The sequence below is a fragment of the Oryzias latipes genome, chromosome 17 (genome assembly GCF_002234675.1).
Source record: "Oryzias latipes chromosome 17, ASM223467v1".
NCBI lineage: Eukaryota > Metazoa > Chordata > Actinopteri > Beloniformes > Adrianichthyidae > Oryzias > Oryzias latipes.
In genome coordinates, this window is record NC_019875.2 from 6,076,153 (window position 1) to 6,098,095 (window position 21,943).

Here is a 21,943-nt window from a genome sequence, read left to right on the forward strand (position 1 = left end):
TGCTTCCACACACGAGCTGAGGCCATTTGAGCTGATGTTACAGCGCCTCCATCAGGCCTATGGAGCTACAACACATTTTTACATCAACCAAGTTCTTACACAGGAAGCAGTTTTCACAGGGATTCACTAAACAGATTTCTTTGAAGTTGCAGCATTTTCAGGGTTTCCTATTAACTGATAAAACCTACAGGCAGTTTCATTTTAAATTCTTGTTTAATAGTATTATCTTTTGCATGTTAGTCTGATTTGTTATTTTTTTTTACTGTATTTGCAACCAAAACAAGGACGATGGGACTCAAAGGAACAGCTTATGTGTTCATGATGCTAGCTCTAAAAACTATCCATTTTCTTAAACCCCATTTGGGGTCTCAGAGTTGCTGGAGCTTGTCTCTTCTGTTGGGCCAAGGCGGAAATACAATCACCTCCGAATTACAAAACATCAAAAACAAAATGTGTGGAGGCTGCATTTGAATATTTCTGTCCTTAAAAAGCGAGTCAACATGGTCAGAAACGTTCTCCACCTGTTGCATGTCCGTGTCGGACGTTTATTGTGAAAATTTCCGGAAGTGCAGCGCGCTCACCATCCCGCCAGTGCGCTGCGCTCGCGGTGGTTTCTGCTGGGTCCGCCCCTGTCCTCCCGATGAATTTCGCCCGTGCTCGTCCGGCCGAAGGAGGAAAAGGAGCACGGAGTGAGCAGGAGTCGCGCTAGCGGACACCAAACAGCAGCCGGCGCCTCCAAACCAGCTCTCCCGCTGCCGCGAGACTGTTGTCGGAGCCGCGCGCGCACAGGTGGTTCTCCGCGGCCAAACGCTGTCGGTGCGGCGCTCGGCTGTGGTCTCCCGGTGGTCTGTGGACGGATAGTCAGCTTGGACGCCTGCCTGCCTCTTCCTCCCGCCAGGTGAGTTCCCGTGTGGTAACCGTTGGCGGCGGAGTCGAACAGCTCCGAGCAACAGTTGGTCACCGTGAGCCCCGCCTTTAGTCCAACTGACGGCGCCCTCCCGTTTAGCCTAACACCCCCACACGCCCCCAACGCGTGGATTGAGTTGCTCCCCGTTGAGTCTTGTTGGACTTTAACAGGTGACGGCCGGAGCTTCCGTCCAGCGCCGCTGGGCCTCCTGTTGTTTCCCCACAGGCCCCGCCCACACTTCGCTTCTGAGTGATTTCTTTTGAAGAGCCGCTGGATTGTTCCAGAACAGAGGAGTTCTCACGAAGACCAGCAGACAGTGGTTTCTGTCTGGACTGTTCAGCGTGGAGGCCGAGATCTTCAGCCCTGCTGAAGTCCTGCCAGGGGCCAGAACACAGACCGGCCATTGATGAGGCTGACTCATTAATACTCCGTGCAGCTCCACCGGAGCCTCCGTCAGAGTGCCCCCCAACCACCACCATAGCCCCCATCAAAGGCTGCCCCCCCCCCCCCCCCGCCTGAGACTGCCCCTAATAGAGGCTACCCCATCATAAGCCGTCTCAGAGGGTGCCCCCGTCAGAGGCCACTGACATCAGAGGCTGCCCACGCCAGAGGCCGCCCCTGCCAGAGGGTGCCCCCTTCTGAGGCCGCCCCTGCCTGAGACTGCCCCTAATTGAGGCTACCCCATCAAAGGACGCCCCCGTCAGAGTGTGCCCACACCAGAGGCTGCCCCTGCCAGAGGGTGGCCCCTTCTGAGGCTGCCCCCGCCTGACACTGTCCTTAATAGAGGCTACCCAATCAGAGGACGCCCCCGTCAGAGGGTGCCCACAACAGAGGGTGGCCCCTCCTGAGACTGCCCCTAATAGAGGCTACCCCATCCGAGGCCGCCCCCGCCGGAGGCCGACCCCGTCAGAGGCCACTGCCGCCTAAGGCTGCCCCTAATAGAGGATACCCCACCAGAGGCCGCCCCTGCCAGAGGGTGGCCCATTCTGAGGCCGCCCCCGCCTGACACTGCCCCTAATAGAGGCTACGCCATCAGAGGACGCCCCTGTCAGAGGGTGCCCACACCAGAGGCCGCCCCTGCCAGAGGGTGGCCCCTTCTGAGGCCTCCCCCGCCTGAGACTGCCCCTAATAGAGGCTACCCCATCCGAGGCCGCCCCCGTCAAAGGCCACCCCCGTCAGAGGCTGCAGCACAAGCAGGTCACACAGACACATGCTCGGATGTTTCATTCTGGGGGAGTGAAAAACCACAGAGGGGGAAGGAGCCCCCAAGATTTCATAATAACTGAGATGCACATGAGTAAGAATGAGCTGAAGCTTGACTCAGCAGAAATGTCCTTACGCCACTGGAAACTGCAACTCCACAGCATTCAGAAGAAACGGCGCTGAAGGAACGGAGTAAGTCATGGGCTCAGGGTAACCCTGCGTTTGGGCCACGTTCAGTCCTGGGGAGGCGTCTGCCTGACAGAATGCCGTCGGACTCGATGGACGGCTCTGTAGGCCAGTTTCAAACGGGAAGATGCCAAAGAGTTTGGGGCTTCTCGTCACAGCCGCTTCCCCACAGCGCTGTGTCGTTCCCCCGGCATCAGCGGCGCTGACGTGGGAGGGATGACTGCTAGCTTCAGTTTTTCTCAATGGTCTCACTACGTCCTTCATAGTCTGAGTGATTCACATTCTTCAACATGCTTCCCTCACATTTAGCCAGAGTCATGAGAACATTTGGTATTCTATACTCTTCATTAAAGGTCCTACATCCTGCTTTTCTAAACCTTCCAGAGTAAAGTATATCCAGATATATGATCATATATGACCTTTGGATCATTAAAGAACCATTTTTTGTGAAATATGACTTATTTCCAGTACATTTTCCTTCCAGGAAGTAAGAAGACTCGATCTCTGAGGCGCCGCCTTTCTGGCCTTGTGGGTACCGCCCATTTCATGACGTCATCCCAAAGTCGGTGTCAGCAGTGTGTCTGTGATTCTCCCACGAAAACAAACTACATCGGAATTTTTGCAAAGACGGATGTTCATATTGTGCATATAAAAGGAAAGGGTTTAGCCGATCACCGTTAGCTCCACAGAGAAAATGGGCGTGTCTGTTAGTCTGGCAATGCAGACTCTTCCTGGAAGGGGTGGTTCCTCACTTTCTGATATCACAATGTGAGAACCCGCTCGTTTGTATAGATTGGGAGGAGCTGGTGCTCAGACAGCAGGTTTTTGGAGGAAAAGTCAGATCAAAATACCACTTTGAGTTGTTTTAGTGAAGAATTATTACATTATAAAACACTTCAGAGCTCAATAAGTTGATTATTGCATGATATAGGCCTGTAAAGATGCTAAGGCCTGTTTTTGTCTCGGCTCACTGCTGTTCAAAACATGTTAAAAGCAGAAATCTCAGCTGCAGCCAAATAAAAACAACTTTTCTTCTAGAACAGAATTTGGACCCCGTTCTCTCTCTGGATTTTGTTTTTCAATTGTTCTTTCTGATACAATATACTTTAACACAGGGCTGCTCATTACCTGGGTCAGGTGTGTTCATTTAATCAGAATCTGGAGACATCTGATTGAGCTAACCAGCAGTTAGTAGGGCTTGGAGATCTGGATAACAGTCAGGGGGGTAGATCTCCAGGACCAGGCATGAGCGGCCCTGCTTTAACATCTGTAAATAATGCCTTCATTTTTAAAGAGCTGTATTGAAACAGCTTGGTGCTGACCACCAACAGTTTGAGTGTTTTGGAGTCTCTTTTTCTGACTCAGAGGGCTCTGAAACGGAACCACGCTGAAGTCCCGGGCCGTCTCCCAGCACACCAGGCATGTCTCCCTGTCTCTGGATCCACCAAAAGCCCAGGCACAGCCCGCCCCGGTCCAGCAGGGGGCGCTAGGTTCTGCTGTTGGGAGTGAGATCAGTCATGGCTGGCCTTCACAGCACCACTGCCCTGTTCTGAGTCCAAGGACCGGTGCAGTGGCCTTAAGGTGGACCTGCTCAAGAGCTGTACTTTGGGGCCTGATGGACAGTGGCCTGGCCCGCCTAGTGTAGTGCTGGTGGGCCCCTAATTTAGGTTTACTGATCAGCTCCAGTCAGTGAAGGACATGTTGAACCCTGACGGGATTAAAAGAAAACATTGAAGGTTCAGTTGTTGTTCTTGGAGCCAGCTGGTACTTCCTGTTTGGAACGCTGGGGGGAGGAGTTACTCAGTCCAGTCATCTTATACAGTCAATGAGAAAAACCTGACCATTGAAGGAAAATCCTCTCCAAATCTGCCATCAATAATTTAAGGGTTGGCATTCAGGTTGGATCTTGTCCCAAAACCTTCAATAACCAGTTCTGTTGCAGAAGGGTCAGAATGTTCTCATCATATCCGACTCCCGGGTCTGGACGACTCTGGTCTGCGGGACACTTGGTACCAGGCTGCTCGGACAGAAAACACGACTAAGACACACCGGGACGAATATTCCCCAGGCGTTATTCGCCAGCGTTTTTCGCCACGTTTTTTGTGTTCACACCCAGGCGATTTTCGCTGACGATGAGCAAACATGCAATTTCATTCCCTGACAATAGATGACGCTTAATGTAAACAGAAATACTCCTGTACACAAGGTGGCGCTGCGCAACTTTACGCTTCTTAAAGTCGCTTTTCACTCAGAAGAAGAGAGCAAGTATTTACGCGCTTGTCAGAATCATACAAAGAAAACATGAATATTTCAAGCACCCGTTGCTCCAACTGGTGCTTGGTTCGGGGATATTTTAGAATGTCCGTCATTATTTCTTTGTGGCAGTGTAGACGCTACTTGGCGTCTATCTTCTTCGCTGGTATGTGTGCTCAGCAAGGCAGTTTTGTGTTTGAGTGCCCCCAAGTTGCGTTTTACTGTAACTTCAGAAGCTCCAGACACGTGTGCAAAAAATTCTCATTGGTCGAATAGATTTCGACGTGATGCGTCGGAAAAAAAAAACGAACCCGAGGCGTTTTTTTTTTTTTTTTTTTTTTGACGCTTTGACGCGTGGCGTTTTTTCGCGTCGGTGTGCACACTCTCATTGGTGCCCTTTGTTTAGTAACGAGGCGTTAAACCGGCGAAATTCGTCCCGGTGTGAACGGGCCTTAACACTGTTTCAGTTGGACTTAAAGTCTGACTCTGAACGATCTATTTTAGAAATATCAGTTTTATATGGATTTAATTATTTGGTTGAATGAATCTGTCAGTCCGTTGGAGAGCTCTGTGGGGCCAAACAGGTTGCAAACTGCTGCCATTATTGACATTTAGCTCTGAGTTCAAATGATTTGTTCTTTCCTCGATAGTGTGGAGGCAGCGTGGTCTAAAAAAGTATCTAACTCCACCCCCAAGCTCATAACTCCACCCTCCACCTCCAGCCCTTGTTGGAGATTTCCAGCTGTCGGTGGAGGTTGTGAAGCTCTCCAGACGTGTGGACAGTCAAACAGCTAAATCCAGTAATGATGCCGCCCTATCCCACCGTGACAACCCCGTCTTTCTCCGTTCATCCAGTTTTTAGCTTGGGAACAGACTGGAGCACATGTGTCACAGTCTGACCCCAGACATTGATGAACCTGTAAGAAAAGATGTTAGACCAAAGTGCAGAGAAAGTCAGAGTGTAGAAAACAGAGCTTGAATAGATCTGTTTCTGATGCACTTTTTCTACTGCAAGTCATGGAATGTTAATAGTTGAAAAGTTTAATCATATTTTTATTGAATGACATTATACAAATATTAAATTTGGTTCTTTTGTTGTTGGCTTTGAAAAAGATTTACTTTACAAAGGAACTTGAAAAGATATGGTGAGAGACATTATTTATGTATTTAAATCAGAAAAGAATAGCACTGATGTGTCTTTTATTTCAAGTTTCATTTTTCATGTGTTTGTAATATCAAGCTTTGGTTTTTCCACATTCTGTGTTTACGCAAAACTACAGTTTGTTTCCACATGAAAAGGTTAAACATTACATATCAGTTGGAGTTAATTTTTCAATAAATATTGAGTTTGACCCGTGAATTTACTTCACCGCTTCATTTTGGCCCACTTTGAGTTTGACGTCCTGGACTGGAGAAACGCGCCTCCACCTCCACAGAGAGCAGGGAGTGAACAGGAGCTGAAGCTCCTGCAGACATTTGTGTTTTTACAAAGCAGCGCTCTGTTGTTGGTCATTTCTAATCCCCCCAAACTCCTGGGTGGGTCTTCAGACTGGCAGATCTATGTTCAGACAAAAGAAGGCGGGCTGTAGTCCAGACCTGCTGCCGGCGTTCTGGACAGACTTCTACTGCAGTACTGCATTGCTGCCGCATGGCGGTGCTGTCTGGCTTTGCTGGTGTGAACGGATGCAGGGCTTCCCCGTTGTCCTGTGGTGGTGAAACTGAAAACCTGGAAACCTGACGGGTCTCGTGCACATCCGTGCGTGTCAGGTCCTGACAGGTCCTTCTTAGGCTGAATGCATGTGAACCCCAGAGGGTCACATGACCGGCGCAGAGGGTCACATGACCAGCTCGAGTATTTACCGGAGGGTCATAAAACAGTTCCAGATTCACTCTGATAAAACTTTATCACTGCAGTTTACTGTCATGAGTTTGGAAGTGTTTGATTTCAGGGGGGGGTGTCTTGTATTTTCAAAGGTGGTAGAACAAGGAGAAGCAGTTTTGTCAGGCTGAACTTGTTTGCTTGTTTTCTATATAAAGGAAGGCATGGCTCTTCTCTGTATGCCATTTCCTATGACATCCATTGTATTTCATAATGCTGATGTCCAAATATGGGCATATCCTTTGAGGGGTGAGAGTCCAGCTGGCATAAAGCTGCTTCCTGTCGGGCAGGTACGGCAGGGAAGTCCTGGAAATGAGCGTCTTAAGCTGTAAAACGGTGACGCTTCCCAAATCTGTGCATGTGATCATTGGTGCTCTGAGCTAACTGGAGGAAAGGGCCATCCTGCAGCCAGCCCGCCGCCGCCAGTCTGCAGCCAGCCAGCGGCTCGCCCTGAAGACTCTTAGAGGATTCATCGATGAGGAATGTAATGGAATCTGCAAGGAGCTGCCTGGGTGTGTGAAGCTGGCTGGCAGAGGCCACGCCCCCTCTTCTGTAGGCGCTCTCTGAGTGTGTGCCCTCAGAACCAGGGCTGGATGGAGATGAGCTTCTGCAGCAGTGAAAGAAGCGGCAGTTGTTGTTATGTGACACACAATATCCTCCCGTCTCCTCATGCAGAGTTTGTGTTTCCTCCAGGCAGACCACCAACTGCAGCCACGGATTCTGTACTTTTGAAAGATTTGTGAGCACAGGAGCCGTTCATAGTTTTAAGCTGCTGGGATCTCTGGTTGTTTCTGCATAAACTTTATTTACTCACCAAAGATATTGTGGTGTACAATTGAATACACAACTGCAAGTACACACAGTTACAGACAATATGTATCCTATGTGTAACAAATCCAGAATTACGCACACACATTCATGGAGACTAACATAATAACAGGATGGGTTTCTGATCTCCAGTGACTCGTTAGCAAAGTGTAGCTGCAGAAGTCGTGTTGTCGGGTTGAATCCGGTCTGTCTTCACGTCCTGATGATCCTGACGCTCCGCTCTACCACGTCTGAAAGCTCTTCACTTTCAGCCACTTTGAATTCTTTGTGTCTTGAGGCTTTGCCGAGTCCTCCAAAGCCCAGAGTTGACAACCGACTGCCGTGGCCTTAAGCCGGTAAACCGGGTCATGAAGTCGTATCATGAGGTTCTTGGACTTTGAATGTGGGTTACTCAACATGCAGCCATGTGCTAAACATGCCTGCTGGTCCACCAGCATGCAGGCTGATGTCATGATGGTGCCGGTGGCTGTTGTCCTGTCTCAGCCTCCCTGCAAAGCTCTCATGGCGTTTTCCGCTCATCCGCATGCTTGGCATTCCTGCTTGTTCACAAACGTCCCTCTCATTTGTGCAGCTGATGTGGATCACCGGGTTCTGAGGAAAATGCCGGCCCTGCTTCATATAAAAACCACCTGACTGCTGCTTCAGGAGTCGGTCCTTGTTTTTAGCGGTGGAGGTCTGTTTAGGCAGATCCCTCCTGTGAAAACCCTCAGAGGTTTAGCAGTTTTTGGACATATGAACTGAAGCAGGGGCTCACACGTTCAGTTGTGCTCTTCTGCATTGGATTCGTTTTTATTCATTGTTTTTTAAGTATTACCAAGAATCAGACCAATTCAGACGTCTGGCTAAAGTTCTTTTCATTTAAACCAAGTTTTTTCTCAGCTGAAGCGACAGGCGTCTCCAACAAGACGGTTGATCAGAGCCTAAGTGTGCACAGCCAGACCAGTTTTCCGACCTCACCTCAGTGTTCTCCTCATGCAGAACAGTCTGTCCCACATACATGTGGATGGGCGGGGCCCCGGGGTCCTCAGAGCTGCTTGGCGGTCATATTTCCTGAAAGGCTCTTTGATGCCGTCCTCAGCTGCTGGACCAAGGTCCTGCTTTGACTCCAGAATCTCCCAGTCTGGCCCAGGAGCGTGAGGCTGTCGGCGCCGTCACGTCACAGGTCACAGCGGCTGGATAACACCTGAACTGATGGCGTTTTGGTTCTATGAAGAGTGCTGCTTTGGACCACTACAGTTCTTAAAAAAATCATACAAATATAACCCTAACCCTGCAGAAATCTGAAGGACGTTGTGCTCAGCGCTGCAGGGACGTACCTGGATAAATTAAGGTTCAACACACAACAGAAAGGTTCTATAGTTTTAGACCTTCTGTTGGTTGGCTGGAGGATTTTTGTTTTTGATGCTGAGAATCTGTCTCTGCAGACGTGAGGAGTTTCCCTCGGTGCTAAAATGCACAAAGATTTTACTTTTGTTTTTTAACCTGAATGAAGTTCTGCTGATCCCTCGTTCCTGTTTGACAGGCTGGGCTTGTTTGATAATCATAATAATGGCACAGAAATGACGGATCCCGCTGTCATTTAGAGAGTTATTCCAAGCCAAACTCTCTGTTTTACGTGTAAAACTTGAAAAATGATTTTGCTCCTGAAACAGAACAATGAACGTTCATGTCCGTGTCTGTGATTGGCTGTTGTTGGGGCACATCTGTGCATAAAACCACTTTTGTTTGCTCGTATTTTTTCAGTTTGAAGTGCAAATGAGTAATCCAACAGTATTTTCAGGTTTTCTGCTCAAAGCAGTGAGTGTTACAATAATGGTACAAAGTCCCTTCTAGCTGTCATGAGTGTCGGAGATGAAAACAGCAAAGTCACTGTGATCCTGCTGAGTCACAGTTCAATAGTTGCAGTGTTTACTTTCTGTGTCCAGGAGTATTCTGAACACCATAAAACACATCTACCCTCACAACTGGACTTTGGTGCACAGGCTCCAACACACACACACACACACTGATGAGCACACACAAACACACACACAGATGAACAACACACACACACCATCCCGTTTATGTGACCTCGTGAGCAATCCCATTTCCTGTGTAAAATCAACCAGTAGGTTATTTTCTGATGTATTTCTAACGTAAACCCCCTCCACTCCCCCACCCGGGGCAGACCTTTGGCCCCTTTACTCCACCCTCTCTGCTAACACACGCCGTGAGGGGCGGAGTCTGGAAAGACTGCATGCGTTTGTTTATTGTTCCGTGTTGGAGCAGAGATGGAGATCCATTGTGTGAAATCTGCCTTCATCATGAATAGTTTCTTTCTATGAGGGGCTGAGGAAGACCCACGCCCCCTCGCTGGGAGCTTGATGGCGCTCTAGTTGCCGCTCATCGGTCTGTGGCGTCAAACCGAGTGCATACAGCGGCATAACGTACCGCCTCACAGTTTTACGCTGCACGCCCGTCGCTCTTTTCTGCAGCGTTCCATCCACCCTGCTGCTGCAGCCAAGCAGCGAGACGCTGAGGCCTGGGCGCCGGCGTCTCCTCGGCTGATTTACGTGGGTGGTGACGTCTGAACGGCTTTATCTGCCACAGGCCTCAGTTTGCTTTGGCTTGATGACGGCCTGTCACTGTGGAGCAGGAGGCTCCTGTCTGTTGTGGAGCAGAATCTGATCGTTGGGATGGCCGCCAGCTGGCGTCTACGGTGAGCAGACCTGCTCCAGCTGTAGGGATCTTTGATACTTTTAACACAGGAACCCCCCCCCTTCAACGTCAGGGATGCCCCACATCTTTGACGGCCGTTTCTGGAAGGACGTTCAGCGCTGAGAGCTGCTGCAGCGTTTTACCGTCATCTTCTGTTATCGGCGTGTTTCTGAGGTCTTTGTTTGGGATCTGAACATCTCCCATCCTAAATCCACTCATGCACTTTTATGTATTCTTAACTGCATGGCCGATCCAGGAAGCTGCAGGTGTCTTTACGTTTTGATTGAATACACTTGCTATCACTAATGTGGGTCGTGTCTTCGTAGTTGAAACAGATAAGTGGGGACCTAAGGGAACCTTCAGTGTTTCAGCATCCAGTGCACAGGCCTGCAGCAGACTGAAGCTGCTCCTGCTGCTGTCACACTTTCAGTGGATATTTCTGGAAGTGTGTGCTTGCAGAGGAATCCCAGCCTGTTCATGTTCCTCACAGTCACAGCGATCACATCAGCACACGGCTCCGTCTGATTCCAATGGGTTTCATATCCAGACCGTCTAACACATGCGGGTGGGCTGAACGAGGACTTTCGTTTCAATTGCACCACCAACTCTGTTAGGAGGGCGGGTTAGGAGGGCGGGGTCCTCCCTGCCATGCTTATCTCTGAGGCCAAACCTGCAGCCCTGCAGGCGTGTTCCATGTTAGAAACCAAGTCTGCAGCACGGACCGAGCAGCTCTGGCCCAAAAGCAGAGTGAGCTGCAGGCGGCCCGATGCTGAGAAAAAGGTCTGAGTTTATACTGAATCATATCTGATCCTCCAGTTAAAGGGGGCAGGGGAAGTCTAAAGGTCATGGTTGAAGTCCCTGTCTTGGTGCCTTTGATCCTTTTTCTTCACAGGTGAATGTATACTTAAAAAGATTTACCTGAGCTGTAGAATAGTGAAGGTTCTCTGTTCTCCGTCTCTGCGACATAAATATGAACGTTAAAGACGCAGAAGCTTCAGCCTCCAGAGAAGAAGCCTGTCCAAAGCATGGACAGACTTTGGACAGGCTGAGAGGAGCACGCCTGCAGGGGCGTCTTTTTTTGTTTACTGGTGCAGGTGGACATATGCAGGAAGGACTTTCTCTTTTTTTTTTAACTTTGTTTTTTATTGAGTGTTTTCCAGTTGTCAGTCTTTAAAAACATGGGTCAGCAACTACAACAAAAATAAACATAATACACGATAATTGGGCTGATTTTTTTAAAAAAAAATTCTTCAAAATCCTCTCAGAATTTTAGTGATTTTCCACATCCTGGAACCTTTTTTCCCTTTTTTTGTTGTTGTGAATGTCTAACTAAATGTTTTAGCTGAAATGTCATTTTTTCCATGGAGTAAATGCTCCACATGATCTTCACCTGGGGGGGTTAAGATCCCCCCTGGCTTTCTTGCTTGCCAGGAGTCATATCCTTAGCAGGTGAAGATCTTCATCCAGTACAGAGTCTTCAATATTTTCTAGGTACAGAATTGTAAACCCGTTTTCTCAGATGATATCCCAAATCATTTCTAGAAGATTTGTTACAACCTTCCAAAAGATAGTAGTCTAGGACACGACCAGAATATACGTGTACGATTCCTTCCTGACTCCCATAGTGTCTCCACCAACACTGAGGAGTTTTCAGTTGTTTTCTTTTGATTTGGGGCGTTCTAAAATACCGTGTAGGATCTTTTCATGCTAATTCCTTCCATATTTGAGAGCTGGTAGAAGAGCATTGAGACACATTTTAAACCAGTCTTCCTCAGTAGGTTTATGATTGAGCTCAGATTCACATTTACTTTTAATGTAGAGTGATGAACTTTTCCTGTTGTCAGTAAAAGAACGGTAAAATGTTGAAATAACCTTTGTTTTACTGTTTTTATAAGCGTCTGATATCACTTTAGTTATGGCGTCTCTTTTTTTTGGTTCTAGATCAGGTTTAAGTTCCTTTGTATAAAAGTCTTGAATTTGTAGGAATCTAAATAAATCTTGATTTTCGAGTCTAAATGTAATTTTTATTCCCTAACGCTGAGTAGATTGTCCTCTTTTATAATAGTGTACCATGCAGTTATTCAAAATCCTGTCTGGATATTTATTTAATTATTCATTTAAAGTATTTGTATTCTTTATGAGTGTGATGTTTCCTTTGATCTTTTGTCCATTTTCCACAACCTTGAATAGAGTTTTCTGTCTGTCAAACACCCAGAGTTAAGATGAGTGAGAAGATGGAAACAAATTCACTTTCATGCAGACTCCTTTCTATTTATTTTTTCTTTAAATCCAGTAAACCCAATAAATTACTTTAATTTTATGGATGAAGCAGCTATGAGTTTGTTGCGGGTCTGGAATCATAAGCGGTAAGTCTAAGCCCCGCCTCTCTGCCTGTTCGTTGTTTTCCTCTTGTGTGCAAACCCCCCCAGCGTGTTCTACACAGACAGCACAGCATACGGTCATCGTAGCAGCAAGGTGACAGGATAGTAGGGGCGCCCTAACACAAATGTAACTAATTTTACGTGGAAATTGTTGTTTTTAGTCTAGGGGGGGAAATAGGCTTTGTTTGGGCGTTCATGTGTCCCTACGAAATCACCACTGACCATCCAATAACAGACTCTGGTGGGCGTTCACAGCTGCAGACACGCCCCCTCCACATGTTCACTCTGTCCACCACGACAATCTGAGAACATGATAGTTACAAAAACACAGAGAGCTGCAGCAGAAGGAGGAAAGAGACGCATGCGGCTCCGGAGCCACCAGTTGCCGACCCCTGGTCTACCCAGTGTCTAAATATTGAATCATATTGGTTTGGTTGGAAATTTGGGTCATATGCGATTCCAATTGAGTATTTTTCTTTCATTTTGCAGTTTGTATTTTAACTACTTTGTCCCATAGTTTTACTGTAAAGGGTGTAATTGAGTCAACATTCCTTTGGTTATAGTCAGTCTGCTTAATGTCACCTATAATCTGTTGTATTGGTATATTTATGCTTTTAGTCTCCATTTCTTTCCATCTTGCTTCATATTCTGGTGTACACCAGCAGACTAATGGAAGGACATTCTCATCCTGTGGGTTCAGACTCAGGACCTTCTGCATGTGGAAGTGGTTTTTAGACACCGGTACTCGGTGATCCACGTGAAGTTCCTGAACAGAATGTTTCCCACGCGTGATGATGTGAGCTGACTGTGCTCCGTTATCTTCATCATCCGACAGTCTTACTGTTTGTGTCAGTTCGCCTTCTGAAATCCACTATCACTATTTGTTACAGCATAGAGGCGTGGCCGAAGTTCCACGCCGGCTCTGCGTCCCCTCCTCTCCATAAACACAATCGCACTTTACTCAGTAACCAGCCTGATGACACGGCCATGATGAAGATGAGGTCAATGTTGACGGCAAAACAGCGGAGCCGTCCATCCGCTCGGTCGTGTCTCAGGAGGTTCTTACTCCACTAGAGAAGTGCTGAGTCAGCAGAACGCTACTTTTAGCTCTGCCTGCTTTCCAAAGCAGCAGGAGCGTGCTGGAGGAGTGTTCAGGGATCCCAGGAGCAGTGTGCGTCTGCGTGGACTAACTCTGTGTCAGCGTGATGTCTGCTTTTGCTGGGGCAGACGTCTGCGCAGACCCCGCAGGACCTTTGTTTATAAATAGGACTTATTTAAAGTGAAGCTGCTTTATCTGGCGTTTTCAGAAAAGATGTCAGACATGATGGAGATGAAAGTTTGTAACTTCTTCCAAACTGAAGACAAAGGCTGATTGGTTTTTTTGGGCTTCAGACTATAAACCTGGTTATAAAAGTGTCTCCCCTGTGATCTCAGACTGACTTGAAGTAAAATCTTTCATGCCCCCCCCCCCCGTCTGACAGCTGATTACATTTACCCTCAGAGCCAGCAGCCTCTCTTTATTGAAGGAGCTGCAGAGGTTTTCTGAGGGACCACACAGGCTGCAGACCACAGAGGACACTCTAGCGGCAGACGCACACGTGTGAGGGTTGGTGCTAATGGCACTGACTCATAATGGAGCCCTGTTCTCAGCTCTTTGAACTCTGTTAATGAAGTGCACGTGTGTTTGGGTGTGCTGCTGTGTGTTTTTGTGCATGCTTATATGTGCGTGCATTTGTGTTTTTCTCTGTGTGCAAAGATCTGTGTGTGGGCAGACAAGGATGTGTGTGCGTGCGTCCTCATGTGTGCATGTTAGTGTGTGCACTTGTCAGCAGAGCTCTGTGCAGTTGGTGGTCCTGGCTGCTACCTATATGCTGTGTGTGTGTGTGTGGGGGGGGGGGTTCTCCGTGTTCGGAATGGCCAATACTGCCCCCCATGTTCTTTAGGGCTGCACAAAGGTGACCCGCACAGTGACCCACACAGGTGACACACACAGTGACCCACACAGTGACCCACACAGGTGACCCACACAGTGACCCACACAGTGACCCACACAGGTGACCCACACGGTGACCCACACAGTGACCCGCACAGTGACCCGCACAGTGACCCACACAGTGATCCACACAGTGACCCACACAGTGATCCACACAGTGATCCACACAGTGACCCACACAGTGACCCACACAGTGATCCACACAGTGCCCCACACAGGTGACCCACACAGTGACCCGCACAGTGATCCACACAGTGACCCACACAGGTGACCCACACAGGTGACCCACACGGTGACCCACACAGTGATCCACACAGGTGATCCACACAGGTGATCCACACAGGTGACCCACACAGTGACCCGCACAGTGACCCGCACAGTGACCCACACAGTGATCCACACAGTGACCCACACAGTGATCCACACAGTGACCCGCACAGTGATCCACACAGTGACCCACACAGGTGACCCACACAGGTGACCCACACGGTGACCCACACAGTGATCCACACAGGTGATCCACACAGGTGATCCACACAGGTGACCCACACAGGTGACCCGCACAGTGACCCACACAGTGATCCACACAGTGACCCACACAGTGACCCACACAGGTGACCCACACAGTGACCCACACAGTGACCCACACAGGTGCCCCACACAGGTGACCCACACAGGTGACCCACACAGTGACCCACACAGGTGACCCACACAGGTGACCCACACAGGTGACCCACACAGTGACCCACACAGGTGCCCCACACAGGTGCCCCACACAAGTGACCCACACAGTGACCCACACAGGTGCCCCACACAGGTGCCCCACACAGGTGCCCCACACAGGTGACCCACACAGTGACCCGCACAGTGACCCGCACAGTGACCTGCACAGTGACCCGCACAGTGACCCACACAGTGACCCACACAGGTGACCCACACAGGTGACCCACACGGTGACCCACACAGTGATCCACACAGGTGCCCCACACAGGTGCCCCACACAGGTGACCCACACAGTGACCCACACAGGTGCCCCACACAGGTGACCCACACAGTGACCCGCACAGTGACCCGCACAGTGACCCACACAGTGATCCACACAGTGACCCACACAGTGACCCACACAGGTGACCCACACGGTGACCCACACAGTGATCCACACAGGTGATCCACACAGGTGACCCACACAGGTGACCCACACAGTGATCCACACAGTGATCCACACAGTGATCCACACAGGTGACCCACACAGGTGACCCACACAGTGACCCACACAGGTGACCCACACGGTGACCCACACAGTGATCCACACAGGTGATCCACACAGGTGATCCACACAGTGATCCACACAGTGACCCACACAGTGATACACACAGTGACCCACACAGTGATACACACAGGTGATCCACACAGTGATACACACAGTGACCCACACAGTGATACACACAGTGACCCACACAGGTGACCCACACAGGTGACCCACACAGGTGGCCCACACAGGTGACCCACACAGTGACCCGCACAGTGGCCCACACAGTGATCCACACAGTGATCCACACAGGTGACCCACACAGTGATCCACACAGTGACCCACACAGGTGACCCACACAGTGATCCACACAGGTGACCCACACAGGTGACCCACACAGGTGGCCCACACAGTGATCCACACAGGTGACCCACACAGTGATCCACACAGGTGACCCACACAGTGATCCACACAGGTGACCCACACAGGTGATCCACACAGGATTCATCTCCTTCTCCTCTGACAGACGTGACGTTTCTGCTCCTGATGTTCTTTATTCTCCCAAATCAAAAGTTAAAGAAAGGAAGTTCTAGAGCTGAAGATCTTAAAAAAGTTGATGCAGATGTTTGGTTTGCTGCTCTGACCGTGAGATCCACCTCTTCGTGGATGGAGACTCTTTCTCCTCTTTGCTCTGCTTTTCTGTCCGTCTGTCACTTTACTTTGATTTGCTGTGGATGGAAACCAGAACATGTTCATTTTTGATTGACATCCTTAAACTCCCCCTCCGATGCACTTGTTGCCTTTTTCTTATGAAAGAGAACAAATGTAATAAAAATCATTTGATGTTTGCATTTGAGTATTTCTCCTTTTACATTGCTGTCAATCAAACTGTCACAAAGAGGCTCTGTTTGAATTATTGAGCTGTTGTGATGTCACAACGGCCCAGGAGCACATGTGCATTGCAGAAGCTGCCTGATCTGCCCTGTCCAGAGAGCAATTCCTCCATCGTCCTCACTTTTCTAGGAGCTTTAGGGTTCGGGGCTGTAGCCGTTTGGTGAAGACTTTGGTGCTTTTGGACGAGTTTGGAGTTTAGAGTCATCACAGACAGGTTCGTGAGGACCAGATGGAGAACGTTTGGTTCTTGCTTCAGACTTCCTAATGCTCTGAAAGCTCCTGATGGTGTTTGTCTCTTTTAACACATCCTTTTCATTCTTACAAAACACAACAGGAAACGTCTCTTTTTCAGTCCAAAATCCTGCTGCTGCTGCTGGATCTGTTTTTTTAGTGGTTGATATGGACTCATTGGGTCTCCTGAACCCTGAATTTGACTTTTTTTCTAAAAAAGAGTGAAGGTAGTTTCTGCTCCTCTGAATCCAACCTGGAGCTCCGACTGTGAGGGAAAGTTTTCAGGATTCTCAGTGGTCAGTTGTTGTCCTACAGGCCTGTTGTTTGCATTTATCGAAGGTTCCACTTCATAATAAGAGGAGCAGCTCCTGACCTATGTCTGTTCTTCCTTTCAGTGCCGTCCTCTCATCCAGGATGTCTTCTAAGGCGCCCAGCTCCAACAGCGTCGCCCACGCCCGCCGGATAGTGCAGCAGCTGAAGGTGGAGGCCGGCTTTGAGAGGATAAAGGTACACCGCCTGTAGGGTCTGCTTTCTGTCTGCACCTTCTCTCCATGGCTGCTCCGCGGGAGGAAGGTGGGACTTCTGCTGTCCTTAATTTCCTTCCAACTAGCCGCCCACTCGTCTGTTTCACCTTATTGTTCAGGCGCTTTTGTCCGTTTCTTGGACTTTAGGTCAAACATTCAGTGTGCAAGAATTTGGCCTCTACGGTGATCCTGCTAAAAGGATTCTGGACGTAAAAGTTCTTTTATGTTTAACCAGGTCCCCCCAACAGCACATACACATGAAGAGGTGTTGGTTCAACACACAGATCTGTTACATCTGTGTGTCTGTCAGAATAATTCACAACAATTAATTTGTAAACATATTTGATGCCAAGCAGTCGCTGTACCGGTCCGTTGTGGTGAAGAGAGAGCTGAGCCAAAAAGCAAAGCTCTCAAATTACCGGCCGATCTTCGTTCCAATCCTCACCTATGGTCATGAGCTCTGGGTCATGACCCAAAGAACCAGGTCCTGAATACCAGCGGCCATATCTGAGGTCATAACTTCAGTTCGTCACTGATTAGTAAATCGGTGTTCAAAACACACCTGTACACGTTTACATGCTGTTATGGGAACCTGAACATTTTCACACGCATACAAAAACTGGATTCTCGGGCTTCAATAGATTTTCCACACCGATAATTTGGTTTCACTAAAGCAGCCAGAGATGGAGGACGTGGTCCACTCCAGACAGAGTCCAGGTCCTCAGCCTCCCTGTTCAAAATTCTGGATGTGGGTGTGTGTGTGTGTGGGGGGGGGGGGGGGGGGTGTTCCCTCAGCCAGACGTTCACAGCATGTTTGGGTCTGCCAGGTCTTTCCGACCTCCTTCCCCGCCAGCTAATCGGACTCCCCAGCAGGTACTGGTGGTGGACACCCCCCCCCCCCCCCCCCCTTTACCCGAAGTTCGATCCTTGACCTCCGGCCTTAGGTGTCCTGGTGCCACGTGCACGGATGGACACCCTCGTGTTTGATCCGACAAGAGAAGGTTCTGATCGGGCTCAGATCAGGTAGGCCATTCCTCCCGATCACGCCCCTCCAGGCGCCGCCGTCACACATGGGCAGCGGTCAGACGCAGCGAGATGACACAGGATCAAACCCCTGCAGCAAAGACCCAACGTGGTGTGAGCTGCGTTCAGAGGTGGGCGGTTCCTCTGCGGCCCAGCCCCCCCGGCGGCCCAGCCCCCCCATCATGAAATCTGGCATTTGGCAGCCTTTTAATGGAACGAATAGAAGTCCATATGTTTGTCTGAAGCTGGATTTCTGAAAGATTTCAACTGTTCTTCACTTCCAAGTTGAACATTTTCTAAAGCTGTTTGAGGCCAGAGTGCTGCTCGTTTTAGAAACAGATCAACACTTTTGCTCCCTTTCAGTGAAAACTCTCCGATAACTAAGAATGTAGTTTGAAACGGGAAAACGGGTCCATTTTTGAACCAAACAAACACTGCAGCAGCTGCTGACTGAGCATGTGCAGATGCATCCATGAGCTCTGAATCCCTGCCTGTTCCTGTTCCTGCAGGTATCCAAAGCCTCTGCAGACCTGATGACCTACTGCACCGAAAACGCCAGAAACGACCCTCTGCTCATGGGCATCCAGGCTTCGGAAAACCCCTTCAAGGACAAAAAGCCCTGCACTATATTGTAGTGGGCGCAGTGTAGCCTTTGTGTCTTTTTTTTTGGTCATTATTGTTGCTGTATCCTTTTTTGGGTTGAGGGGTGGATCGGATCGTCAGCATTAGGTGGAGGCGAAACCCTCGTGCGCCGTGAGCTGTGATGTCATCAGGTGCAGTTTTTAGTGTCAGTCTTTCCTGGATGTGGGCGGAGACTCTGAGCCTTGGTCTAGAAACGCTCCCGTCTCCGGCGGCGTCGACTGTTATCTGCGTCTCTGATTTGCCTTAAGAGCATCTGCCTGTCAGAGCGTTTGCTGAAGACCTTGCTGATGCGTCCACCTCTCTACTGCTGGTCCACCGCGGCGAGCAGCTTCTGTCACCTCAGCTCGGCGGAGTGACGGCAGAGCTCCTTCCGTCAGCAGAGGATGAAGAGGCCGGGGCCGGGGGGACTGACCGGGGCATTAGAAGCCTCTGCACAGGCACTTTCAGGAGTCTCTCTGATGCCCTCAGAGGGGCAGTTTTCTGGGATGCCAGTACGTCGTCTAACCCTCACCGCGTGCCACAGCAGACGTCTGTCAGAGAAACCTAAATGGATAATGAGCCACTCCCCCAAGACTCCGCCTCCGCTCGTCCTTTTCCTTCAGTTAACACTTGCGTCGGTGGGCGGGGTTTCGTTGTGATTTTGTGATCGTTGTGATTTGCTGGGAAAGTGTCTGCTGTGCTCAAAGCGACCGTCTAAAAGTCTGATCAAAGCCTTCACTCTAAAGCCTTACGTCTGTCGGCCTGGTGTTAGAAATAACACGCTTAATCAAAGTATTTCTTTGTATTTTAATCTGTGGGATGGAGGTGATTCACATCCATGTTGTGCCATTTGTCTGTCTACATGTAAATACCAGAAGATGTCTCTTCAGCGGCCCGTTTGCTGTGGTTCTGGTGTCGTTGCCTTCCCCAAAGGGTACCTTCGGGTCTGCCAGACCCTGCCTTCTACTGAGTTTTTGTACGACCGTCTGCCTGCTTTTGCTGCTCTGCAATAAAGTGATGCCTTCAGCAGGACCGGCCACATCATCACTTCTGTCCAGCTTCATGGTTCCTTTAGCGTCTGCTTCTCTACTCGTCTTTGTGATACCAACCTTTGTATGAAGACTTACAGACGAATAAACTGAAACATTCCTACAGTTCACTGCTGTGCCTTTGTCTCGATGGAGATGTGCCGAAGTGTTTCCTCTGCGCTTTGACCCGGTGACTCTTCAGGCCGACCCGAGCAGCCAGACTCTTGGCTCCTGGAGGCCAGACGTTTTTGGGAACGTTGGAGCTTTTCTCCCCTTCAGCTTGAAATGTTTCTGCTGCACCCTGAGGGTTGCTCTCAGGAACGTGGGCTTGTGTCGGGAAGGCTGCAGTCAGTGGGACGCTGTACCACAGCAGCTCTGCACATCGGTAGCAGTGGAGCCGCACGGCTGCGAGAACAGAGACGGGACATAATCTGCAGAGGCAGCAAAGCAGGTCTCATGCAGGTCCAAGTCAGCTGGTCTGTGGGGGGGTGTGTGTGTGCATGCAGTCCATTCCGTGTAATGGAATGTGCTGATGTGTAGGGGGGGGGTTTGCAGCTCATTCCTCAGCTGCACGTTTACCTGCTGCTCGTTTCTGTCTGATCCCTGCAGAGCAGAAGCTCCTTTTATTTCCTGCTCTGAGGCTTTAAACGTAGAAAAAAAGGTGCAAAAGATCCGGAAAAAAGAACTAAATTACTGACCAAGTGGCAAATCACTGCGGTAGAAAGACGGTTTTACCTCCTAGACCAGGACACACAAACAAACGCCAACCCAGCGGGTTGGATCTACTGCTTCTGGTTCTACAGAGCATCAGTGACTAGAGGCGGCTAAAACCTTTTCTACAACACAAGTGTGCATGTCAGAGGGGCTGATTGTTCTGTCTTCAAGGACATCACAGTAAGACGTGTTTGGAAATATGAGCACATCAGCAAAAAAACTAAAAAAAAATGAAGCATCCCTAACCCTAAACATGGGAAAAAAAACTTTTAGAATGAATCTTCTTGGACATTTTCCTGCATGAAACATCACCTCTGGGGTCGTTTAGCCTTTTCTCAGAGTTCTGTCATCGGTTCATGTGAATAGAAGGTAGTTTACTTAAACATACTTTTTTATGAGTAGATGTGTTAATAATTCTGCTGAATACTTGAACAAGTTTGAATCATGTCTGTGTTTTGTGAATGTGGTTAACCTCACGGCGTCTCTGGCAGACGTCCGTCATCTCTGACCCGGCGGCGTTTTCTCCAGGAACAGAGGCTCGTGTTGCTGCGTTTGACCCGGGTTCTACCAAACAGAACCACTTTCTGTTTTGAATTCCGGGGTAGCTGATCCCTCTCCTGAGGGCCGTTTGTGGAGCGGGCCCTGCTGTGAAGCCTGTTTTCTTGCTGCTTCAAAAGTCTCTTGGACTTGAGTGAACGTTTGTTCCTGCGGTTTAACCTGCAGCAGCTCCTCTCACCTGGTGCAGGTAAACGCTTTTATTAAACAATCCGATGAACAAACATACCGGACACAGTTGCTGCTGGATGCTTTGTCTCTGATGAATTCATTTCTGGTTTTAATGAGTGTGGAGAAGGGAGCCCTGCAGATGTCCAAAGTGTGATTGTGTTTGTTTTCCTGCAGTGAGATTCTCATGGAATCCTCTGCAGTTTGTTACGTTTGCTGCTGAAGGATCCTGTCCAGCTCCTGCAGCTGTGCTGTGTAGTTAAGGTGTGTCATGTTCTCACACATGTGGACTGAGGCTCTGCAGTGAAAGAGCTGCACCTCCTCAAAGCCTCTGAGGAGTCTCCTCAGTCCCACACGGAACATGGAGCTCAGCAGGAGGAGGAGGAGCTGTCCAAAGACCAAGCAGCCACATGACCCACGACCTTTCACACCGTGCCAAGGGGAACCAGGGGGCCCCGAGGAGCCAGGCAGAGCAGCTCCTCTGAGTCACCGGCCTGACGGTACAGACCCATTCCAGCCCGCCAGAACAGTTCTGCTGTAGAAACGCGGGGCTTCATGACGCAAAGCCGCACTATTTTTAGAAAACAAAGTTCCTAAAAATAACAATGA

General features: G+C 49.3%; 1 protein-coding gene across 2 annotated transcripts; it reads left to right on the plus strand.

The window, feature by feature from the left end:
- Positions 1-201: 201 nt before the first annotated feature.
- On the plus strand, positions 202-20,028 carry LOC101161831 (guanine nucleotide-binding protein G(I)/G(S)/G(O) subunit gamma-12). Of its 2 annotated transcripts, none has more exons than XM_004078655.4 (3): positions 202-898; positions 17,097-17,208; positions 18,758-20,028. In XM_004078655.4, the coding sequence occupies exons 2-3, from the start codon at positions 17,116-17,118 to the stop codon at positions 18,881-18,883; spliced, it is 219 nt and encodes a 72-aa protein (XP_004078703.1). In that variant the 5' UTR covers positions 202-898; positions 17,097-17,115; the 3' UTR covers positions 18,884-20,028. The 2 variants fall into 2 exon arrangements, with proteins under 2 accessions (XP_004078703.1, XP_020566442.1); XM_020710783.1 differs by lacking the exon at positions 202-898 and adding an exon at positions 9,534-9,954.
- The last annotated feature ends 1,915 nt before the right edge of the window (positions 20,029-21,943 follow it).